Source organism: Heptranchias perlo, chromosome 18 (assembly GCF_035084215.1).
Source record: "Heptranchias perlo isolate sHepPer1 chromosome 18, sHepPer1.hap1, whole genome shotgun sequence".
NCBI lineage: Eukaryota > Metazoa > Chordata > Chondrichthyes > Hexanchiformes > Hexanchidae > Heptranchias > Heptranchias perlo.
Window position 1 is genome coordinate 20,449,215 of NC_090342.1, and position 26,455 is coordinate 20,475,669.

General features: G+C 42.0%; 1 protein-coding gene across 2 annotated transcripts in view; it reads left to right on the forward strand.

The window, feature by feature from the left end:
• The first annotated feature begins 1,171 nt into the window (after positions 1-1,171).
• The window catches only part of lemd3 (LEM domain containing 3), a 47,297-nt gene continuing 22,013 nt past the window's right edge, over positions 1,172-26,455 (forward strand). For both annotated transcript variants that reach the window (XM_067999475.1, XM_067999476.1), the window contains exons 1-2: positions 1,172-2,486; positions 26,074-26,105. In XM_067999475.1, coding sequence (XP_067855576.1) covers positions 1,205-2,486; positions 26,074-26,105 — 1,314 coding nt within the window. In that variant the 5' untranslated portion in view covers positions 1,172-1,204. The remainder of the gene's footprint in view (positions 2,487-26,073; positions 26,106-26,455) is intronic.

Below are 26,455 nucleotides of genomic sequence, written 5' to 3' on the forward strand. Positions count from 1 at the left end.
TCTTCTTGGATTTTTTTTGAAAATGATACAAAATACAGTATTGAGATTTCCCTTAATTGTTCATCTCTGTAATTTCAATTGTATTCTCAATGTCAATAGCCAGCAACTATGAAACAGAAATCAGGGAAAAGGTATTTTCCTTTTCATTCAGTGTAGGCATGGATTATAATGGTGTGGTGGCAAAGCAGTGCGCAATGTTATCAAGCCATTTCATCTGCTCAGCACCACACAAAAAAACAGGTCAATCCTGTCGCCTATCTAAAAGCATACCTTTTGTCAATCAGTTGGATTACAAAATCATGGTACTTGTCGGATTAGGGTTGTTAGCCCTCCATAATTGTACTGAAGTCACTAGGAATGTCATGAAGTCTCCAGGAATTAAAGATTAATCCCGTGGACACTGCTGCGAGCAACCTGGGTAAAAATCATAGGGGCATTACAAAAAATTTTATTTTTCATTTTCTTTGAACATTTATGTTTATTAGTTATAAAAATATTGGAAATGGGAAAAAGGTTGTTTGACTGGGGGGTGAGAGGTCATGTGATGAAGTGTCCACGAATATATCCAACCAGAGTTGGCAACTCTAGTCGCATACCAGTTGCCCAGGCCATCCTGTTTGCCACACCTGAAGGGAGAAATTAATGTAGCAATGGGAAGTGACTGTGGCGAAAACCTTAAAAATAACATATATTAAAAAAAGCAGAACAGAATGAGAGATGTAGAAATCAAGATATTTTGCTTTAGCTGTGATGATGTCTCCAGACATCACTGAGACCAGTCATTAATACCCTCCAAAAAGCCTCATTCTGCTTGGCGCTAGAGCCAAATTTGTCCCTTACTTTGAATTTAGGTACATTTATAATGTATAGTTGTATAATGCAATAACATCCTTCGAAACCCCACAATATGAGTGATCACAAGACACTTTATTAAGAGTAGTTGGAAGAGATATTGCATTAGTTTGGTTAAAACATGTTTTATGAAACTAATAGTTAAATATAATGAGAATTAAAGGGAAAAACACGTAGAAGAGTTGGTATTTGGCAAAGTGGTATAAACTGGGCTGGGGGTGAGGGTGACATTTCCCTTTTAATGAATACTTTTCCCAGAAAGTTTAAAGCTCTGTCTGCCTGGGGAGGGGGGGGGCCCCGCCGGCTGGCTGAGTGACGTCACTTCCGGTAGTCTCACGCCTCGCGCGGTAAGATGGCGGCGCAGTTAACGGACGCGGAATTGTTTTCGGAATTGAAAAAATTTGGTTTGGTTCCGGGCCCCGTGACCGAGAGCACGCGCCCCGTCTACCTGAAGAAACTCAAGAAACTGCGGGAGGAGCGCGGCGCACGGCCCAAGACCAGGAACAGCGGCGGCGGGACAGGCCCGGGCCTCGGCGGGGCCGCCACTACCACCGTTACTCCTCCCCCTGCAGCTCCGAGCAAGCTGCTGGGCTTCAGTTCGGACGAGTCGGACGCCGAAGCCAACGGGAGGAGCGAGGCCGGCAAGCGGGCGAGCAGAACGGAGAAAGTTTCACCCGACTACCCCCGTCCGCGGCCTAGTAACAGCAAAGGGAGGAGCACACCTCAGAGAATGGTGAATAGCAACAATAACAGCAGCAGTAGCAGCAACAACGCGGGGGCTTCGGCCGGGAAAAGCAACTCCACCCCCTGGTGGAGGCCGAATTCGAGCGGCGGGATCCAGCAGGCGCCAGAGGAAGAGGAGCAGCCTCCGGGAACCGAGCTGCACAGCAACAACAACAACAGCAGCAGCAGGGTATCATACGTTAGGGACGGGAATTACTCCGACTCCGAGGATGAGCGAGAAGAGCGGGGCCGGAGGCCGAACTCCAGGCGGAGTCAACCCAAGAAGTTGCTGGCGATGCCGAGCACGGTTAACAGTAACAACCCGGCGGCGATGGTGGAAGAGAGCGGCGCGGGGAGGAGAGGCGGCGCCAGGCGGATCCACGACGTCGCCGGCGGTCCTTACTGTCTAGACACAAGGAGAGACCAGCTGGAGGAGGAGGAGGAGGATCAGAGGGAGAAAGACGCCACAGAAGAGCCCACCATGTTATTGCGGTTCCGTAATTTCTCTTCCAGAAAGATTGACCCAGGAGTACCGGCAGCTGAGCGGGAGAGTCTTTATAACAGCACCAGAAACAACAATCACGTCGGCGCGATGAGTCCATCCATTCATAACAGCAACGCTATTACCAGTAGAAGTGGCCCCTCGTCCTCCCTTCTGATCAAAGCTAATCACTCGAACCATACGGGCATTAACCACACTTACAGTACTTATAACCGTAAAAGCCCCAGAGAGCCTGAGGAGGAACTGCTGCAGCAGTTTAAAAGGGAGGGGGGTTCGGCGACCGGTGGATTCAGTGCACACTACCTATCCATGTTTCTTTTGACTGCTGCATGTCTGTTTTTCCTCATATTGGGACTTACCTATATAAGGATGAGGGGTTCAGGAGGAACAGAGGAAGGAGTTCTTAACGGTAAGTGTTGGAACAAAAGGATTAGAGTTTCAAATGTGATAGTTGTACAGCGCCAGACGATTTAATCTTTTAGCCTCTTCAGAAAAGTTGTTTGTCTGTCTTCTGGATGTAATACAGTAGGTATTGCCAGTCTATCACCTGATTATGGTGAGCTTGTGCTAGTCTTTGCGCAGTGTAATTTGTAATCACAATTATAACAATAGCTTAAGGCCAACCATATTTGATTTTGCATACATAACTAGAAATAATTAGATTAACATGTCAGTTAAGTGTGTTGCAAGGTGCAGTCTGATACACCAATTCATTCATGTATTTCATATAAAGATTTTAAAAATTGCATTTCAAAACTACACTATAGCAGGCCTGATCCAATACAAGCTTGCTTTTAGGGTGCCCTAAATATGGCAACATAATAGGCTTGCAACAATATGATTCCTTCTGTACCATAAATCAGTTCTATTGTGACATTCCCAATGTACCTCTACATACTTAGGTCTAATTTCAAGTGAGAAACCTGTGCCTGAATCATACACCCCCAGAGACAAATGACATTATGTTCTGAACTTTCCTTTTAGCGCAGTTGCAAGTAGTACTTCAGTTTGCATAATAAAAACTAGGAGAGTGAAACTCTGGTTGGCCCATCTTCCTTGTGGGTGAACATAAAGGAGCTTTATAATTTGGGTACTACATTTTTCAGCTGCTCAAATTGTTACAATATTCATTCTGTCTGCATTTTGGACTACATTGTGTGTATTTTTTGCCAGGCAATTTTTTCACCCATAATATAACCATATCAGTTTTGACATTGTCTACAATGTTATTGTACTCCAATGCAACAATAGTCTCTTTAAGTCTCTTTTTGCTGTGTAGATTTTGATGACTATATGCAGAGGAAATCTCAATGTTAACTACTTTTGGCAAATATGTTTCAAAGAAATACCCAGATTTTATGTGCATATTAAAACTCTTGTGCAGGGTGTGCTCTTCCTGCCCATGAACCTTATTTCTGGTTGTCACAATTTTTGGTTATGTTTTTCTAATCAATATATTCCATTATAAATTATTACGTCAACATTTCATATTCAGCTGTTATATTGTTGCAGGCTCTGGTTGCTAGTTAGCTATGAAGTAAGTTTCTGAAGTGTCTCTTGTTTGTATATGTACAAAAACTTGTAGGGCTCCCTCCTATTTCTCATCTCCAACCTTCCCCTCGGCAACACCATCATCCAAAGACATGATGTCAGCGTACATGTGGCACCTGACAACACCCAACCTTACCTCACCACCAGCGCTCTTGACCCCTTCACTGCCTCTGTTGTCAGGCTGCTTGTTGAACATACAGTACTAGATAAGTGCAATTTACTCCAATTAAACATTGGGAAGACCGAAGCCTTTGTCTTTGGCCCCTGCCACAAACTCCATTCCCTATTGGCTATTGATTCCATCCCTCTCCCCGGTCACTGTCTCTGACTGAACCAGACTGTTTGCAGCCATGGCGTTCTACTTGACCTCGAGCTGAGCGCTCGACCCCATATCCTCTCCATCACAAAGACCGTCTACTTCCAGCTCCGTAACATCACTCGTCCCCACCCATGCCTCAGCCCATCTGCTGCTGAAACTCCTCGTCCATGCTTTTGTCACCTCTAGACTTGACTATTCCAATGCTTTCCTGGCCGGCCTCCCATCTTCTACCCTCCATAAACTTGCACTCATCCAAAACTCTGCCTGTGTCCTAACCCATGCTAAGTCTCCTGTTGTTGATCTACATTGGCTCCAGGTCTACCAACGCCTCAATTTTAAAACAGTATTCAAATCCCTCCATGGCCTTGTCCCTCCCTAACTCTGTAGCCTCCTCTAGCCCTACATCCCTCCCAAGAACTCTGCATTCTTCCAGCTCTGACTTGTGCATCCCCAACTCCCTTCGCCCCACATGCTTTCAGGAGCCTGGGCTATAAGCTCTGGAATTTCCTCCGTAAATCACACCACCTCTCTCTCTCCTCCTTTGAGACCCTCCTTAAAACCTACCTCTTTGATCAAGCTTGTGATCACCTGTCCTAATATCTCCTCTTTTAACATGGTGTCAAATTTTGTTCGATAATACTCCTGTGACGTGCCTTGGGGTGTTTTACTTCGTTAAAGGCACTACATAAATGCAAGCTGGTGTTAAAGACTAAATATAAATGCAAGTTGTTCTTGTTGACCATGGGCAGTGCCACAGGCAATTTACTAGTGTGTCCAAAATGTTGATTGAGGGAACAAGACAGTCTTTGCCCTCTTTCTCCTTTCCCCAGAAATATGATTTTCTGTTACAGTACCACCTAGTTGTTGATGCATGTCCAGTAATCTTAAGTGACACAATAACAGAAGACAGCATTTGAGCCCTAGAATTGATATCATTGGCATTCAAATTTTGATTGATGGGTTTTGATAGAGTAAATGAGAAACTGTTTCGAGTGGCAGAAGGGTCCGTAATCAGAGGACACCGATTTACGGGAATTGGTAAAGGAACCAGAGGCGAGATGTGGAGGAATTATTTTACTCAATGAGTTATGATCTGAAATGTACTGCCTGAAAAGCTGGTGGAAGCAGATTCAATAATGACTTTCAAAAGGGAATTGGATAAATACTTGCAGAGGAAAATTTTGCAGGGCTATGGGAAAAGGGCAGGGGAATGGGACTAATTGGATAGCTCTTTCAAAGAGCCGGCTCAGGCACAATGGGCCGAATGACCTCTTTGAGTTGTCTCATTGTATGATTCTATAATAACGCTGAATTATTTTATCTCCTCTCCATTCTTTTTCTATTTCTCCTTCTCCCTCTGCTTCTACCTCTTGACTTGTCTCTTACATATCCAAGTTGACCCTGCAAGTCTTGTGTTCGGCATCTGTGTATGTTCCTCCTGCCATTTCAGTGAAAGATTCAGGGAACGCTATTAAGAGGTGGGATTTTATCAGTCTCATCCAATCCCTGTCGTGAGAATAGACTGGTTTCAGAGCATGGTAGGAACTGGGGTAATCCTGGCTCACTGCAGTTCCCTAAAGTCTTTCGGATGAGACATTAAACCAAGGCTCCATCTGCACACACAGGTGGATGTAAAAGACCCCATGGCATTATTTGAGGAGCTGGACTGTTTTCCTCAATATTTATCCCACAACCAACATCACCTTTTTTTAAAAAAAAATTATCTGGTCATTATCTCAATACTATTTATGGGACCTTGCTGTGCGCAAATTGGCTGCTGCGTTTCCTACATTACAGCAATGACTACACTTCAAAAGTAATTAATTGGCTGTAAAGCACTTTGGGGCATCCTCAGATTGTGAAAGGCGCTATATAAAAAGTCTTTTTTTCTCTCTCCAAGGGGAGCACCCATAGACAGATTGGGTGACAGTAGAGAAGGCTGTTTGTGGAAGTGCCTCATGCACTCCAGGTGGTTGGTCGTACCATGTGGGGCTTGTGATCACCTGCTAATGTTGATCCTGCCCTCATGAATGCTCGTTGTGATAAGCTATTCTAGCAGTGCAAGTTGAACTTTATCTTGGGATTCCATTTTGATACCACTATTCTTTTGCAGTAAATGTACTTGTGTATTTTTGATAATTTCATGCTGTATGCACAGAGGTGTAGTATAATCACAATTTTGACTGGATTAACTAATGGGAAAGTAAAATTTAGAAGTCAATTGATTAGTTTAATATCGTGCACACTATTGCCTGTGTGCTACAAATAGGCTGGTACAGTAGTATACCAGTAACCAAGAAGAAGAAAACAAAGTCATTGCAAAGCAATTATTGAATATCCAATTTCTGATATAGAAAACCGGCTGAATACTCTTGCAGGTCATTAGAAGTCCCTCCGCCCAAATTAATTATTACCATGTGTCTCTATGCCACATATCAATCTAATATCTTATGCTAATCATATTTTCCAATTCATTGCAAATTTAAAGTTGAGTGTAAGTTGTGTTTGACAAGGATGTCCTTGTATGATGATGGCGAAGTGAACTCTGGCCCACCGCGATGGCTTTCTGACAAAAACAGCTAAACCTGAATATGATGCCATTCTGAGTACCATGTTGGATGGAGGAGGGGCGGTTGTGTATATATCCTTGAAATTACTTCAAGGTACGTAATATTTTGGCATTCAAGGCCAGGCATACGTTCTTTATATAAACCTTGCAAAGCTTGCTGAGAATAGATTGTTCCTGCTAATTTTTGGCATGATTACTTGACAAATGGATGTACTCTGGAATATAGATTTTAATTCTTTATATCGTCTAATCAGTAATTTCACTGGGATTCTAGTAAAGCATAATGATGAGCATGAGGAATTTTGCACTCTTGTGAACTGTGAAAACAAGAGTACAGTTGAATATTTTATCCTTCCAAACTTGGGTGTGCTTTAAAAGAGCATTTTGAGTTTTAGAACACTTGGGTAGAGACTTAGTGGTTATAGAACTGTTGGTTGTCGCATGAGCAAGTTGATGAATTTCATAAGTGCATTGGTACAATATTAAAGTATATTAGTTTTAGTACAATTTTTCTGATTTGGAATTATAAAATGTTACAATTCTTGCTAGAAAAAATGGAATGTCTATCAGGAAATATGGATGATGGTTCTTTACTCTTGCCTTAACTCTTGTCAGCTTTACTCTGGTACCTGCTTTCCTTTGAGTCATAAGGTTTTTTTTTCAAGTCCCATTCTACGACTTGAGCACATATCTAGGCTGACACTTCAGTGTAATGTTGAGGGAGTGCTGCATTGTTTGAGGTGCTGTCTGTTGGTTAAGTCATTAAAGCGAGACCCTGGGTTTGGTTTGGTTGGATGTAAAAGATCCCATGTCACTTGTATCTGTTAAAAAATAACCACCATCTTGTCACTTCCAGTATTTTCTGAATTTTTTTTGACCCAGCCTGAATCCCTGTAGTGAAGAGGAACAGAGAGTTCTCCCAGTGTCCCGGCCAACATTCATCTCTCAACCAACACCACTGGTGGTCATTCATCTCATTGCTGTTTATAGGACTTTGCTGTGTGCAATTTGGCTGCTGCAATTGCTTACAAAATAGCATTAACTACATTTCACAGCCAGTTAATTACATTTGAAGTGTTTTGGGGTAGCCCGAGGTTATGAAAGATGCTGCATAAATGTACAGTCTCTGTCACTGCATTTTAGAATTGTAGAATTGTTCCAGAATTCACTATGCTTAAAAATATTTCTGCAGTGAAGATGGATTGCCACAGAGAGAGGCTAAAGTGATGGTTCAAAAGACCTTGTAACATCTTGGCTTCAAATAAGGTTCAAATAAATGCCATCAAACAAATTAGCTGGGGAAATCCTGCTTAGATGAATGTATTTTTTTATTGTAGCAACCTGAGACACATTTTGCAATACAGTATAGACAGGCTTCTCACCAAATACTGAGTGATATACTGATGTCTAACTTTAAGAGCTGTCACTCAGTCATCTCTGAAGTAATTCATTGTTTTCATTTTGTAAATATGTTAAAGTAGCTATAGTTTTGGTATTATTTGCTCTTGCTGTAATCAATCCATGGTTTAGCATGTTTTCTAAAATTCCTGAAACAAATTGAGAGTACTCTCCTGTATTCAAATTTGTGGTAGTTTCCTTGTGAGTAAAGTAACTTTTTAGGTTTTGAGAGTTTCTGTGCATGATTAATTTAATGAAAAGTGTTCTTGTGCTTTTAAAGATTTCCCTGGCAGTGTGACAATTTTTAGGGTTATGGTGAAATACATTTTCACTATGATAAATATTTTGTTCAGGAATGGTCCACTGTTACATAATATGCACAACTCGCCTCCATTCTTTAGGTGGAAGGTTAATATTAGGCTTCATAGCATTCTAAATCTCAGTTATAGTTTGCACATGCCCAGTACAGGTGTGGTTTCTTATCGGAGTTCTTCCTTCCCTGTCGCCAATGAGTCTAGACAAAGGATCCCTTCAAAACCACCCAGAGAGATTGCTCACTCTTCAGTCTCATACCTACTTCCTTTTTCCCCTGAAGAGAAACTGCTGCCTCAGTGACCAGATCATACAGTGCTATAGTTTAACATTGCACAAGGTAATTTTCAATGACATAATGTAAAATAGCTTTTGTTCTGAGCTTATGCTGGTAAATGTATTGTACTAAACCAGATTACAATTGTCTAAGGAGGCTGTAAAGGAAATTACATCACATTTCCCCCTTTCCTGAAGCTACAGTTATCACTGCATTGAACTTGATGTTTTCTCTGTTCAGCGTGCTTACGTGCTGTCGAAGTGAGCTTATCTCCAAGTATCGCTTCTGATGGCCTAGTTGGGGTACACAGTTGGAGTAGTTCATTGTTGGATCTATGATTGGGCACTGGAAGATTGCAGGGTTTTTTTTCTTGAGGGGAAATTATGAGCTATTATGGTTACACTCTGGTGCTAAATCTGTTGATTTTTATTGAAAGTTAAATTGTTCTATAACTGTTAACTTCTGCCTCCATTCCCTGTTCACGGAGCCTTTTAGACCCTCCACTCTGTTGAGACTAGCATTCTTCCTACTCATCCCATCACCAGCCAAGTTCATGCTGGTGTTTTTCATTCCTCCCCGACCCAGATCACACTGGTACTCCTCTTGCTCTGCGCCCCCTTGTTCCATTTCATTCAGCCAGTCTTGGTCATTATTGGACGTTCAGCTCAGTGAGTCTAGAAACCTACAATTTTTCCTGCACTTCTTTCCTGGCTCTACCCCTGAAAATCACTGCACCTAACTGCTCCTTGAATGACTCCAGAAGTTTTGCCTCCATTCCAGGTAGTAATTACTCATTGCATGAAGCAATTTTTCATAACATCAACCCTAAAGTGCCTTTTACCAGTTTTATGTTCTCCCTTTGTTGAGTAATACTGTAACTTAACATTGCGTTTCAAGTTAAAGCATTTTTTGATTTCACTTAGCATTTTATATAGCTCAGTAAGATCCTCATTCATTTGCCTCCTTTCAAGATTGAAGAGTTTGGGTTTTTCTAGCCTTTTTCTCATAACTCAGTCCTCTGATACTAGGGATCAGCCTCATGACTCTTTTCTACGCCACCTCCAAGACCTTTTGTTTCTTTTGTGTCTGTGACCAGAATTGAAGGTAATAGTCAAGTTGTCCCCTGACTGGACCACTATTCAGAATCTACATGACAACCTCAGACTGCGTTACACATTTTGCATTCTATTAATGTTGATTTCTGTTTCACCCATTACTCTCCGCTCTTTGTCAGCCTGTCTCCCTAGCTAGTTCAATTTAGTGAATTGAGTAAGCATGCCTTCCACTTTTTTCTTCCAATATATAACATTTCATCTGCTATGGATCTGGCGATTTGAGCATTTTATCTAGTGCCTTCTGTAGTTCCACAAAAATTACAGTACAGAAGGAAGGAGGCCACCGGTCTGTGTTGGTTGTTTGCTAGAGAAATCCAAACCCACTGGCCGTGCTCTCGCATAGCCTTGTATCTCTCTGCTTCAAATATTTATCCAACTTTCCTTGAAAAAGTGCAATAGTCTCTGCCTCAAGCGCTTCCTGTGCAAAGCGATCCAGGTTCCCAAAACCCTCAGTATAAAGAAATTTCTCCTAGTTTCTCACTCTTAGTTACATTTTTAAGTTGATGTCCACTCGTCACGGACTCCCCAAACAGAAGAAATTATCTTTCCCTATTCACTCTATTAAAACCCTTTATAATTTTAAAAGCCGGTATCTTAAGTCTCTCTTTACCACTATAGTTTCTCATCCCATTACTTGACTGTTAATGAAGCTGGACTGTTCTTTTTCTTCCCCTTCCCCCAAGTTTTGTATCATCTGCAAATTTGATCAACTTGCTTTGCACTTATGAATCTAAATCATTTATGTAGATTAGAAATAGATCTCATAGAGTCATACAGCACGGATAGAGGCCCTTCGGCCCATCGTGTCTGCGCCGGCCATCAGCCCTGTCTACTCTAATCCCATATTCCAGCATTTGGTCCGTAGCCTTGTATGCTATGGCATTTCAAGTGCTCATCCAAATGCTTCTTGAATGTTGTGAGGGTTCCTGCCTCCACAACTCTTTCAGGCAGTGAGTTCCAGACTCCAACCACCCTCTGGGTGAAAAAGTTCTTTCTCGAATCCCCTCTAAACCTCCCGCCTTTTACCTTGAATCTATGTCCCCTTGTTATAGAACCCTCAACGAAGGGAAAAAGCTCCTTAGTATCCATCCTATCTGTGCCCCTCATAATTTTGTACACCTCAATCATGTCCCCCCTCAGCCTCCTCTGCTCCAAGGAAAACAAACCCAATCTTCCCAGTCTCTCTTCATAGCTGAAGCGCTCCAGCCCTGGTAACATCCTGGTGAATCTCCTCTGCACCCTCTTCAAAGCGATCACATCCTTCCTGTAGTGTGGCGACCAGAACTGCACACAGTACTCCAGCTGTGGCCTAACCAGTGTTTTATACAGCTCCATCATAACCTCCTGGCCCTTATATTCTATGCCTCGGCTAATAAAGGCAAGTATCCCATATGCCTTCTTTACCACCTTATCTACCTGTTCCGCCGCCTTCAGGGATCTGTGAACTTGCACACCAAGATCCCTCTGACCCTCTGTCTTGCCTAGGGTCCTCCCATTCATTGTGTATTCCCTTGCCTTGTTAGTCCCTCCAAAGTGCATCACCTCGCACTTTTCCGGGTTAAATTCCATTTGCCACTGTTCTGCCCATCTGACCAACCCATCTATATCGTCCTGCAGACTGAGGCTATCCTCCTCGCTATTTACCACCCTACCAATTTTTGTATCATCAGCGAACTTACTGATCATACCTTTTACATTCATATCCAAGTCGTTAATGTAGACCACAAACAGCAAGGGACCCAGCACCGATCCCTGTGGTACCCCACTGGCCACAGGCTTCCAGTCACAAAAACAACCTTCGACCATCACCCTCTGCCTTCTGCCACTAAGCCAGTTTTGTATCCAAAGTGCCAAGGCACCCTGGATTCCATGGGCTCGTACCTTCTTGACCAGTCTCCTGTGGGGGACTTTATCGAAGGCCTTACTGAAATCTCTGCACTGATCCCTGGGACATTGCACTAAATTCATCTCCCAGCTTGCCATCATTCTCCTAACTAACACCTACTGTTCCTTCCCTTTCTGACAGCTCCACCTCCAAGTTTTCCTAGGATACCCACTATTTTAAGCAGCCTTGCGTCTGGAACTTTATCAAAGGCTTTTTGCAAGCATCAAAGAACTTTCCAATATCCACTTGAGATGTCACTTCCTCAAAAGTTGAAGGGGATTGGTCAAGCACAATCTCTTCTTTCGGAAACTATATTGACTGCCATTTACAAGGTTATTTTCATATAGGTCCTTAAGTTTGATCCTAATGGATTCCATTATTTTGCCAATTATTCATATAAGGCTAATTGGTCTGTAATGACTCATTTGTTCTGTTGCCTTTTTTAAAAAAAAAAATAGCTACCAAGCTGGTGTATTTCTAAACCAGTGGGACAGTTTTCTATTCGCCATCTCCCCCGTGATGGCCATTGAAACTTTGTTTTCATTTCTAATCTCACCATGAACCTTCAAGTATGCACTGACCGTTGAGATTTATTGGTTTTAGAAATAATGGACCTGGCATTTTTATTGTGCCTTTCACATCCACAGGACATTCCAAAGTGCTTAACAGCCATTGAATTAACTTTGAAGTGTAGTCACTGCTGTAATGCAGGGAAGCATGGCAGCCAATTTATGCACGGCAAGGACCCACAAACAGCAGTGAGGTGAGTGACTAGATAGACTTTTTTTTAGGAATGTTGGTTGAAGAATAAACATTGGCCGTAACAACAGGGAATCTCCCTTGCTCTTCAAATAGTGCCAGGGGATCCTTTGCGTCCACTTGAGAAGGCAGACAGGCCTCGGTTGTCTCATCCAAAAGACAACACTTCTAACAATGTAGCACTCCCTCAGTACTGCACTGAAGTGTCAGCCTAGATTATATGTTCGAGTCTCTGGAGTGTGGCTTGAACCCATGACCATTAGACTTGGAGATACCACTGAACTATGGCGTACGTGCCAGTCCAGGACCTTTTTGTGTGCAAGTGAGATTAGTCATTAAAAATAGCTTAGCCAGTTCCTATCCTTACCTAACATTCATATCTGTACATTTTCCAACAGGAATCACTGATATTGATCACGGGTGGAAATCCTGAGTGACTTTTTTTCCACTCTTCTTTGTTTGGGATGTTTAGAGTAGCACACCAGCTAACATTAGCTAACTCAAGGATTCGAACCTGAAACCTTCTGTTCTGTATGGTACTGGGCAGTGTCTATCCACTAGGCCATCAGGAGAGATGCTTGGGGATAAGCTCAAGACATTAACTCTCATCTTGGCACCATAGTAGCAATCTCATCTGAGTATGAAGATTGTGTGTTCAATCACTCCTCCAGGAATTGAGCACATGATCTGGGCTGACACTTCAGTGCAGTCCCAAAAAAATGCTGCATTGTTTGAGGTATTTTGTTTTGGATGAAATGTTAAGTCAAGGCTCTGTCCACCTATTCAAGTGTACATAAGAGACTCCATGTTACTATTCAAAAAAGAGCAGACAGCTCATGTGTCCTGGGCAGCATTCCTCCTTCGACCAACAAAACAGGTTAACTGGGTGTTTGTGGGACCTTTCTGTACAAGGAATGGCTACTATGTTTTCCTACAACATTATTTGTACTTCAAAAGTAACTCATTGGCTGTGAAGTGCTTTGGGATGTTCTGAGGTGAAAGGAAATGGGAATTCTTTCTTAGCTGAACTTCATCTCTTGATTACATTATAGCCAGTGAATGTTGCAATTTTGATTTTAATCCTTGACATTGGATACATGGCGTCCTCATTGCGTTAGAGCTTGGGCGTTAGAGGAAGCCCTTTGCTGTGTTAAATTCCCCTATCTGGTTCCCTGTTGTGTGATCTGATGACTTTTCTGTTATCCATTAGAGTAGACTGTAAAATGCTACTTTTAAATTCCATCTTCAAGGAGTGCTGGTTATTACTGATCTGGTTTTGCCACACCTTTATATCCGAGCAGTTTTGTGATTGAAAGTTGAAATCTCATAAGGATTCCAGTTAGTTCATTTGGTACACTGCTTTGTCAGCTTAAATCTGTATTTTACTCTTAGAACACTAAAATGAAAATTAATAGTTGCCATGGAAGTCTCTATATCCTTGTAAAGCAGTTTCCCACTGGACAAGTAGGCCTAGATTTTCTGATTGGGTTACCATTGGCATTACAATCAGAAGACCTAGGTTGTAGTGTGTAATTTTATGTGCCTATATCCTACCTCCAGCGGCCAGATTTATGTATATGTTGACTTTAATGCTTTTGAAGCAATAACCAGTTGATTAAATTACTAAGTAATTTGAAATATTGGATAATGCTTGGATATAAAATGCTAGCTTTCTATTTACTAAGGTACCCTATTTTAAATAAAAGTTGTAAATATTAAAAGTATTTGAAAGACTGAGTTATTTAATCACTTTGTTAAAATTGTAAACTTGGTTGTCTGAACCTATATTATTTCCAGCCTTATCGAGTTTTCCTTTCAGCTTCATGCATACTCTTTCCAGCTTGTTTGATACTGTACTTGCAGTCTTAATTTTAAAGGAGCTATGAGATCCAGTAAAATGTCCCCATTATATGTGTGGCTGAGCATAGTTGGTTAAGGTTTACTACCATGCAAGGAAAACCCAGACAAGATTTGAAGCTTACTGATTCCTTCTACCAGAGAGGAACCTCCATGTGGTTCAAGTGTGTTATCTATTTTAGCTTCTGTCTGTTCTTGCCACTTCCCTCCCTTTAACCTGTTCCGGAGAGGACTCTGCTGTGGTGCAGATCCACTGCTGCCATTTGCTTTCTTGTATCTTGTGTGTGCAGCTGTTATTGATGTGTGAGCTTTGAGAGAGTGCTAGCATCCTATTTGACTATGAGGGTGTCACAGCTGAGCCCAATTTCTCCCAACATTGACACAAAATAATGCTGGATAGTGATCAACAACAGAGACACTGGCTTAAGCAGTATTGTAGTGAATTGTGAATATCTGAATGCAATAAGTTATCCCTTGAGTTAATAGAGTGTATCAGACTGTGCTGTAGAATGTGTTTGACACGTATAGTGGTTCATTAATTAACATGAAAGACATCAATCAGTTGATGGTGGACCTCTACTACAGTGCTTTTACCTTATCAGAGTGCCATGGACTGTTGAAATGCAAGGCTTGCCTATTGATATTCTCAAATGTAAGTGAGCTGACCTGCATGTGACCAAGGACACCTTTTCATGGGTCTCAAGATCTGGTTTCAGAACAATAACCTCCTGTTGACTTGCTAAATGCTCTGAGTCGATTCATTGTGTCAGCTTGTTTGGGTCTTAATACAAAATAGGTATATGACGTGACATGATTGATTATCAGCTCTAATTTTGACACTTTTTCCAAGCATTTCGGTATTTCAATAAGTTTGGAAAATATAATTGACCCATTGTATGCATTATAAGACAAAATCACATTGAGTCTGAGAACTCAACATATGGCACTTTGATTACATGCAGGAGAACCAGTCTCTGTCTCCAAACAGGCCTACAAGAGACTGGTACAGATTTAAGAAACAAAATCAGGAGACATGTACAGGGGGTCATTTGACATCACTGTGTCTGAACGGCACTAGCTGAAATGTATTACGCGAGGAAAGATTGAGTAGAATGGGCCTAAATTCTCTGGCGTTTAGAAGAATGAGGTGTGATCTCATTGAAACATAAGATTCTAAGTGGGTTTGACAAGGTTGATGCTGGGAGGATGTTTCCCCTGGCTAGAGAGTCTAGAACTAGGGGACATAGTCTCAGGATAAGGGGTTGGACATTTAGGACTGAGATGAGTAGGAATTTCTTCACTCAGGCTTGTAAATCTTTGGAATTCTCCACCCAGAGGGTTGTGGATGCTCAGCCTTTGAGTATATTCAAGGCTGAGATTGATGTAGATTTTGGACACTAAGGGAATCAAGGGATATATGGATCAGGCGGAAAAGTGGAGTTGAGGTCAAAGATCAGTCGTGATCTTATTGAATGGTGGAGCCAGCTCGAGGGGCTGTATGGCCACCTTCTGCTCCTATTTCTTACATACCTATAAAAGAGCGCCTCGAACTTATTTACTAATGAGGTATGCTGTAGCTTTCAAATAATTCGCACAACAGTTAGCAAGTTTGCTTGAATGAAAGGGATTATTTTTGTTGGTGTTTTACAGTGACAATACAAATGTTGATCAGTTTTATTGAAGTCTCATTTCATTAAACATTTATTGAAATAAAATTTAATTGGCTTGCCGAAGGTTTGTAGCAAACTTATTGAAGTATTGTTCAATATGTAGGTGTATAGTGGATTCTGGATTTTGTACACCAGTGCATTGAATACAAAATCAGAGATAGTGACGAATCTATACCGTAATTTGGTTAAGCTAAAGTCAGTCCCTTGCTTTTGAAAAGACATTGGAGTCATGGAAAAGATGGAGTGTGATTCATTAGAATGAAACACAACAGCTGTATTCACTGATTAGAGATTAAAGAGAAGACTAAATAAGTTATTAAACAGTTTGAGAGGGTAATGAAAGAATTATTTCCACTGGTTAGTAAATCAGTGGCAAGGGGGCGTCAACTTAAAATTGGTAAAAGAAACTTGAAAGGGACAGGTAGAATTTTTTCACATAAAAGGTTGTTAGAATATGGAATGGATTACCACAAGTGGCTGAGGCCAAGTCAATTACAACATTTTATTAGGGAATTCGATGAAAATTTTGAAAAAAAAATTCAAGAGCACAGGGAAATGGGATTAGAATACGTGACCAAGCAAGCACCAGCACCTTAGGCTAAATAGCTGTCTGTAATTTTTTGATATAATGTGAAGTCCTTTTGCAAGAATCATTGAAACATATATTCAAATGGAGACATGGTATCTGTATTTAATATAAGCTGGCATTGCACAAACTGAACTATTCCAGAATAGAGTGAGTTCCTTGCCACTTGCTTTCAGTTATCCAAGTAAGTTGGCAATGTATCGTCAGTCATATGGCTGAAAAATGGTACTGCCATTATTCAACTTGGATATGAGCACTTAAACAATACAGCCCAAACCTTAAGTTACATTACCTAAACTGTTGAGGGGTATGCATTTAAATTAACACAACAGTATACTGCTTGTTCCCAATTGCTTCATCCATCTTCCTTCAGCTGGGAAGGGTGAGTGAACAGGGTTGCTGGTTCATCAACTGCTTATGTCTATTGTAAACAATTTTACAACACCAAGTTATAGTCCAACAATTTTATTTTAAAATCCACAAGCTTTCGGAGGCTTCCTCCTTCCTCAGGTGAATGTGGAACTGAAATCCTCGAACCTATCGCATTTATAAATCACAGAACAATGCCTGGTGATTAGAGAGAGTCTTTTCAACTGCCCGTTGCCAAGGCAACCAAAGTGTTCAGACAGATAGGTGTTACCAACAGGCCCACCGAATATACAAACGGCCAGAACTAAAAAAACAGATGATGTGGAGATGCCAATTAAAAAAAGAGCGAGAGAGGTAGAAACATAGAAACCTCCGGAAGGAAAGGACAGCAATTGACCCGTTACATTAAAAACAGATAACATTTGTTCGCTGGTGGGGCAACGTGTAGCGTGACATGAACCCAAGATCCCGGTTGAGGCCGTCCTCATGGGTGCGGAACTTGGCTATCAATTTCTGCTCGACGATTTTGCGTTGTCGAGTGTCTCGAAGGCCGCCTTGGAGTACGCTTACCCGAAGGTCGGTGGCTGAATGTCCTTGACTGCTGAAGTGTTCCCCGACTGGGAGGGAACCCTCCTGCCTGGCGATTGTTGTGCGGTGTCCGTTCATCCGTTGTCGCAGCGTTTGCATGGTCTCGCCAATGTACCATGCTCTGGGGCATCCTTTCCTGCAACGTATGAGGTAGACAATGTTGGCCGAGTCACAGGAGTATGAACCATGCACCTGGTGGGTGGTGTCCTCTCGTGTGATGGTGGTATCTGTGTCGATGATCTGGCATGTCTTGCAGAGGTTACCGTGGCAGGGTTGTGTGGTGTCGTGGACGCTGTTCTCCTGAAAGCTGGGTAATTTGCTGCGAACGATGGTCTGTTTGAGGTTGGGTGGCTGTTTAAAGGCGAGTAGTGGAGGTGTGGGGATGGCCATCGCGAGGTGTTCGTCGTCATTGATGACATGTTGAAGGCTGCGGAGAACATGGTGTAGTTTCTCCGCTCCGGGGAAGTACTGGACGACGAAGGGTACTCTGTTGGTTGTGTCCCGTGTTAGTCTTCTGAGGAGGTCTATGCGATTTTTCGCTGTGGCCCGTCGGAACTGTCGATCGATGAGTCGAGCATCATATCCCGTTCTTACGAGGGCGTCTTTCAGCGTCTGTAGGTGTCCATCGCGTTCCTCCTCGTCTGAGCAGACCCTGTGTATTGACGAGGAGGAACGCGATGGACACCTACAGACGCTGAAAGACGCCATAGTAAGAACGGGATATGACGGTCGACTCATCGATCGACAGTTCCGACGGGCCACAGCGAAAAATCGCATAGACCTCCTCAGAAGACTAACACGGGACACAACCAACAGAGTACCCTTCGTCGTCCAGTACTTCCCCGGAGCGGAGAAACTACGCCATGTTCTCCGCAGCCTTCAACATGTCATCAATGACGACGAACACCTCGCGATGGCCATCCCCACACCTCCACTACTCGCCTTTAAACAGCCACCCAACCTCAAACAGACCATCGTTCGCAGCAAATTACCCAGCTTTCAGGAGAACAGCGTCCACGACACCACACAACCCTGCCATGGTAACCTCTGCAAGACATGCCAGATCATCGGCACAGATACTACCATCACACGAGAGGACACCACCCACCAGGTGCATGGTTCATACTCCTGTGACTCGGCCAACGTTGTCTACTTCATATGTTGCAGGAAAGGATGCCCCAGAGCATGGTACATTGGCGAGACCATGCAAACGCTGCGACAACGGATGAACGGACACCGCGCAACAATCGCCAGGCAGGAGGGTTCCCTCCCAGTCGGGGAACACTTCAGCAGTCAAGGACATTCAGCCACCGACCTTCGGGTAAGCGTACTCCAAGGCAGCCTTCGAGACACTCGACAACGCAAAATCGTCGAGCAGAAATTGATAGCCAAGTTCCGCACCCATGAGGACGGCCTCAACCGGGATCTTGGGTTCATGTCACGCTACACGTAACCCCACCAGCGAACAAATGTTATCTGTTTTTAATGTAACGGGTCAATTGCTGTCTTTTCCTTCCGGAGGTTTCTATGTTTCTACCTCTCTCGCTCTTTTTTTTAATTGGCATCTCCACATCATCTGTTTTTTAGTTCTGGCCGTTTGTATATTCGGTGGGCCTGTAGGTAACACCTATCTGTCTGAACACTTTGGTTGCCTTGGCAACGGGCAGTTGAAAAGACTCTCTCTAATCACCAGGCATTGTTCTGTGATTTATAAATGCGATAGGTTCGAGGATTTCAGTTCCACATTCACCTGAGGAAGGAGGAAGCTTCCGAAAGCTTGTGGATTTTAAAATAAAATTGTTGGACTATATCTTGGTGGTGTAAAATTGTTTACAATTGTCAACCCCAGTCCATCACTGGCATCTCCACATCATGCTTATGTCTCTGCTGTTCTGTACTCTGCAAGCTGCACTTTGCAGAGATTCTTATACAGTGCTGTACATACTGGCCCAGGAAGAGTTGGAATTAATCATACGCACGATTGGTGCGAATTCTCTCTTCAATTTTCTTTCACCCAATGTTTGAATAATAACAACTATTTGTGTATATGTAGCACCTTTAACATAGTAAAACGTCCCAAGGCACTTCATAAGAGCGTTATTAAACAAAATTTGATACCGCGCCATATAAGCTGATATTAGGACAGATGACCTAAAGCTTGGTCAAAAAGATAGGTTTCAAGGAGGGTCTTAAAGGAGGAGAGAGGGGTTGGGAGACGGAGAGGTATAGGGCGGAAATTCCGGAGCTTAGGCCCGAGACAGCTGAAGGCACGGCCGCCAATGGTAGAGCGATTAAAATCGGGACTACTTAAGAGGCAAGAATTGGAGGAGCGCAGAGATCTCGGAGAGTTGTAGGACTGGACAAGGTTACAGAGGCAGGGAGGGGTGAGGCCCCGGAAGGATTTGAAAACAAGGATGAGAATTTTAAAATCAAGGGATTGCGGGAGCCAGTGCAGGTCAGCGAACACGGGTGATGGGTGAACAAGACTTTGTGCGAGTTCGGATACGGGCAGCAGAGTTTTGGATGAGCTAAAGTTTATGGAAGATGGGAGGCCGGCCAGGAAAGCATTGGAATAGCCAGGTCTAGAGGTAATAAAAGCATAGATGAGGGTTTCAGCAGTAGATGAGCAGATTTTTAAAATTGTAACCATTTGCTAAGCAGTATTGCTATTTTGTGCATTTTTAAAGTTAACCTTCATTGTAATCCAGTTAATCTGCTTTAGATTTAAACAAAGGACAGTTCTGATACCTTACACATGGCTTTGTTTTGGCCTGCCTTCTACTTCTTGACCACTGGGTTCTTCGGCTTTGATTCCTACTTGTCATACCACACTGGTGATCTCATCTATACTTCTAATGGTGGCCTACATCAGAGGTCTTGCCTACTTGATTTCAATGTGACACAATGTCTTATATTGTACCTTTCTTTTTATAGTTCATTGTTTTTCTTAACTGTTCTACATAATTTGTTAAATGTCTTTTCTGTCCCTGGGATAGTCAAACTTTTACTTTGAACCAAGTTCACTGTTGTCCTGACTTGTCATACACTATTCTTTACTAATTGTACTACAAAATATTGTAGAAACTTCTCACATGGTGCATAAATTTGTCACCTTTGTACAAAATCAGCTGAACTTCTCAGTTCATGCTCTTGCCCGTTTTCTCTCGAGCTCTTTCTCAGCTTTTCATTTGCTCTTTCATGGCTTTTCTTTTGTTCATTCTCGTTTTTGCATTCTCTCTCTCTCCGGGTCTTTTCTCCTCTTCCTCCAACCTCCCACCACCCCCCACCCCCCCCCATCTCTCCACCTCCTCCTTCCCCCCCCATCTCTCCAGCTCCCCCTCCTTCCCCACCCTCCCGTCTCTCCAGCTCTCCCTCCTTCCTCCCGTCTCTCCAGCTCCCCCTCCTCTCTTTCTCTTTCCCCCCCCCCCCCCCCCCCCCCCGGTCTCATGAAGGCAGGCCTCGAGCTTTAACTAGATGGAATAAAATTAGCCATTTCAAATATTCACCCTGGACCAAAAAAGCCACTCTGGAATAGCTACCTTCTGATACCCTCCTCCAGCCATGCACCTAGAATTGGAGCAGCTTGGTTCTTCCAGTTTTGAAAAGTGATCTTGTGCCATTTAGAGCACCATGTATGAGCAGCCTAGTGCTGGACCTGATGGTGAGCACTGATCACGCGATACAGCATTATTGAATTGGGAACAAAGTTTGGCATATAGTTGATGTTGAGGGAAGGAAAAGACCACCCAGAACATCATTCCCATAACGGCCGAAAAAACGTGTGAACCAATGTGGGCATCACCTTTTTACATTTCCATTATCCTAGATTGCTATTCTGTTCAATTTACTGTTTCAGCTGTAAAATTTGTTCTAACGGTAAAGCAAACTTACAATCACACATAATAGACAATTTCTGTGATAAGTGATGTGCCCACAAACTGCCAGGTTTTGAATGATGATATAAATCTAGGAGTGACTTATTAAGCAGAGTGTAGCATAAAGTTTTAATGGGTGCATTATTGCTTAGATACAGCCATCTAAGGAACACTACCTTTCAGTTAGGAACATGTAACACTGAGTAGAAACCGTAGCCTGAAAGGACCAAAAGTCAAACTGAGGGTTTGGGAGACTACTGCTCTATCTTACAGCTGAGAAAAGGAGATCCAAGTTTATATCTTGCGATGAGAAGAGAGAACAAGTTGTTAATTTTTTTTTTGAAGTCTGGTGGCAGATGAGGTGGTGAAGTATTGAGAAAATGTAATTGAATTTGGACATGACTGTCATACTGATTATTTCAATGCTATCTCCTAAAAGAGTCAGACCCAATTGTAGCTGAAAATCCACCTTGGAGCTGTGTGCAAATTGGCTGGCACTATCGTCTACATAAGTGATTGCACTTCAAAAAGTAATTAATTGGCTGTGAAGTGTTTTAGGATATCCTGAGGATATGAACGGCACTATTTAATGCAAGTTTTTTCCAGGCAAGAAGATATAAGATTCACACTTGGAATGTTTCTTCAGTTGCTTGAAACCAGGACAGAGAGATATTTCATCCATAGTGGGCACTGTTCCTAGGATTGTAGAATCCTGAAGCATTGAAGGGAGCCATTCAGCCCATACCCATTTAAGTTTGCCATTCTGGTAGGGCATTCCATGTTCTACCTATATACATATATTTATTGCTCTCTAATTTATGCTCTAATTAACAAGTCATTGAGCAGTGAAAATAGTTTTCCCTCATTTACTTTATCAAACCCCCTCATAATTTTGAACACCTTTATCAGACCTACTTGTAACCTTTTGTCCTAATGAAAGGAACTCCAGTTTCTCTAGTATCTCCTTGTAACTAAAACCCTTATCTCTGGTATCATAGAGAAGCTATTCTGAACCCTCTCCATGGTCTTGCCATCATTCGTGAATTTAGGTGCTCAAACCTGGACACGGTATTCTAACTGCAGCCTAACCAATGATTTAAATAAGTTTAGCATTGTACCCCTATCTATACAAACTGGGGACCTTTTTTTTTTTACAGCTTGACCTCTCACTTTTAAAGATCGTTATAAGCCTGGCTTCACTCCATGACAAGTAGAATGCTTTGTGTATTCCATCAATCCTAAATTAATTTATATATTTCTGCCTCCTTTATTTGATATAATTGTGTGAATTTTTTGGCTGGCTGTGCCAGTCATGGCAGTTGGAGGGGGAGGTGGAGAGAAGAGGAGCTATTAATTACCCTGACAAAAGTAGTAGGACCAGCAGAAATTGCAAAACATCAAAGAAAAGAAAATCTTGCATTAATATCGTGCCTTTTACATCCTCGGTACCCCAAAGAACTTCACAGCCAATGAATTACTTTTGAACTATTGTCACTGTTTTGTGGCAAACACAGCAACCAATTTGCACACAGCAAGGTCACACAAATAACGATGAGATAAATAACCAGTTAATCTACATTTGATTGTGTTGGCTTAGGGCTAAATATTGTTCAGGGCATTAAGAACTCCCTGCTCATCTGGTGCCATGGGATCTTTTATGTTCACCTGAGCAGGCAGACAAGGACTCAGTTTAATGTCTCATCCAAAATTCAACACCTCGGACATTGCAGTACTCCCTTAGTATTGCACTAAATTGTCAACCTAGATTGTGGACTCAATTCCTCGAGTGGAACTCTAACCCTTGACTTTCTGACTCAGTAGAGAGTGCTCCCACTGAACCAAGCTGATCAATGCAATCAAAAGGACACCTTCACAACCCAGTCAAATGTTTCAAGATAAATTATATTTAGGTTTTCCCAATGTGTTTGCAGGAAGGGACCAGAAATCCACAGTGATTGACCAGCCCCAGCTCAGCTGTACTGGGCTAACAAGTTCAAGCGGTGATTTAATTTGACCGCAGTCACTTCCAACCTCACCTCCAACAGATGGCTTCAGTTATTGGGGCTACCACCTCTTCCCACAAGCCCCTGCACCATCAAAAGGAAGATGGACTCCGCGTCATATACAGGAGAAATGGGGAGAGTCTCCAACTTGGTCTAGTTTTTACAGCCATGTCACTTACTAGAATTCTTGACAACCTGTAAGAGTGGGTGCTGGTGGGTCTCAAAGCTCAGGAAAGGAATTCATACTATACAGATGGACCAAGCTCAGAATGAATACAGATTTTTCCTGCTAGAAGATAAATGTAAGTGGAAGGGCAGTGGGATAGTTCTGTCCTGTACCAAAGTGGCAACAGCTTCAAGTACAGGGTGCACACTGAATTAAGAAAACTTTTGTAAAAGTGGCCTGCCTAAAAACACACTCTATTTTGGGTCAATACTAGATGATTAAGTTCGGAAAAATAGTTATCCAGTCATCTACAATTCTACCGAATGCAGTATTTCATAATAGCTTTGATTATTTATCTTTGAATCATGTCATTGGGAGTTTTAGATGGCTGTGAGTGCATTATTTGATTTTCATTGCTATGCATGGTGTGCCAACAAATTAAATGGCTTACTTTTTCACCATGCTCCATATGTGAATAGGTGAACTATTGCATGTTGCTTTTTTAACCATATCTGACTTTGGGAGCGGGACTATTTGCTATATTGATTTTCAGCAGGTTGAGATACTTCTGCTGGAGAATTTCTGAGATCAATGTTGTGCTAACCGGTACGGTATAATTTCCTTTGGTGTCTTCTGGCAGTCCCGCAATAAATATGTCTAGCCACAGCACATCACAAGATCATTAATTTCATTTGCGGTTTGTGCTCGTGCTGTTACATTTCAGCTGCATTAAAGTGGTGTGTGTTTCCATTGCTTTGTCACCAATTCTAGTATCAATGTTAAGTATATTTCTTCTCCCCATGCATTGTAAGCAGGTGAAAAATATTTTGCGGGTTCTTTGATCGCTATTGTGTGTTTGGCAGTGTTCCCTGTTATGTACCACTGTTATAATTTAGGACTATTGCAGATCTCTTCTTGGGTATAGTGGTGTCAAATTACTCTCATATGCGATATGAATGCCTTTTTTTAATGGAAGTTGACTCCCACTGCCATATATCTACATGTGTGGACCTGGGAGGTAACAATGAAAATCCCTTGACATACTCTTTCAATCTCTCCGAAGACGGACTAAGTTAACGTTGGGTGCAGCGAAGTTTGGTTTGAAACTCAGAACAGTAAGATTGATGAGTCACTTGACACAATCAGTACAACTTCAGTTTGTGTATTCTAAAAATAAAGAACATATGAGTGCTACCCCACTCTGGTGGGTTGTCTAACTCAACTTAGAAGCTCAGTGTCTCCCCGGTCCTACTGCCTAGGACAACAGCTCAATTCTCTTTGCGGCATTTTGCTAATGGATCCACATCACAGCACGCGAGAAGCTCATGTCCAAGGCCTGTTCCCTTTTAGGTTTTCTGGGGGACATCTGCATTGCAACTGTAACTCAATTACATAAAATATAGGTTGTTAAATCTTAGTACTAAAACATTTACCATGTGGACTAGAATTTAACCAGGATAAAGTTGGATTGGAAGGGGCCAGGTAGGGGTTAACGGTTTAATTAATTGTCCATTGTGGTATTGCGCCTAAACACACCAGGAAAGTCCACACTGATGCTCTAGCCTCTGCTAAATTAGTTGATCTTTACTAGGGTGACAGCAGGGATGTTACAATTGATGAAACCCCTAGTTTAGGTAGAGAAAAATTGGCTACGGTTCCTGTTTCTGATGGCTATTCCATGACTAGCTGGAAAATGTGTGCCAGCATTCACCGTATAAGCTCACTCATAACAAATGGCCACTTGGAAGAGGTGCTGGATGGCAGCCAGAGCCCATGGAGCCATACTCCAATACAATTCTGTGTCTTCAGTAGGTGAAGAGAAAAACTTAATAATGTGCAGTGTTCTGTTACATAAAAGCATATAACACATTGTCCTGTAACTAAAATGCAAGGATTATATACTTTAATACAGTTTGCAAAATTAAAACTAAATATAATCAGTCTGAGGATTTTTGATGAGTGCTCTTGCATTTAACAAATGTAGAAATGCAGAAAGTAAATTTTATTTTCTCTTTTAGAGGTCATTGCTCCACACATTGTGAAATTCTCATCAATTTACCAAATAATTCCCCTCCTGGCAAAATGTTTCAGGAAGAAATTTCCTGCTCTGTTTGTGTTCTTCTTCCTTAACTATTCAGCTGTAGAAGAATAGAGGGAAATGGAAAACTAAGGGTTAGCAAAATGGAACAAATCAAGGTTATAACACTAAACAAATTATTTTAAACTGAACATATTTGAATTGATGCATTGTAATCTTGAAATTGAATCTTTAATTTGACAGTCTAATATGTTGGTGCATGTATGCGCTGCGGAGTGATATGGTGTGGGGTCATATCTGCAGTTTCACCGAGTTCTCTGTCTTGGCCAGACCACAGAGAGGTGAAAGTCCATACAGTGTAGTCTTCCTGCACTTTCCTATCAAAAATTAATACCTCTCAATCGCCCACTCCCTCAACTATCTATCGAATTTTCCTTTAAAGTTTGCAGACGGAGGTAGGACTAATCAACCTAGGCTCGCTCTTGCCTTAGCAGCTGACAATATGACATCTAATGTTGAAGCTGATCCATGCACATGTGTATAATTAATCAGAATTTAAAAAACCGTAGATTATATTTTAAAAAAATTCTTTAACTCCTGAGCCAGTAGCCAATTCTTTAAATTTTCATGACCATTAATGATTTCTTTTTCCTTTTCAGTAAAATCTCAGCCATTTGAAATAGATGATAAGGTAAGTTCTACTCATATTTATATATAGCTTAAAATAGTTTTCACACTAAGTAAAATTGTTTGTGCGAAAATTAAAACCCATTATCTCTCGAGAGCCACCCTTCTCCCACACTACTCAGTGATGTTTGGAAAAACAAAGCATTTGACCTATGACATGCATTGGATTTACATCGTGATCAGTTTTAAGCTGCTTGAGGACTTGATCTCGATTTCCCCAGAAAAAAACAAATTATCACTACTGTCCGTTGCCAGGAAAAGATCCCGACAAATGTGGTGGCTTTAAACACAATGTCTATAATGGACGTTAATAGTGAGGGTAAACATTGTTGCTTCAGTAAAACATAATGGGTA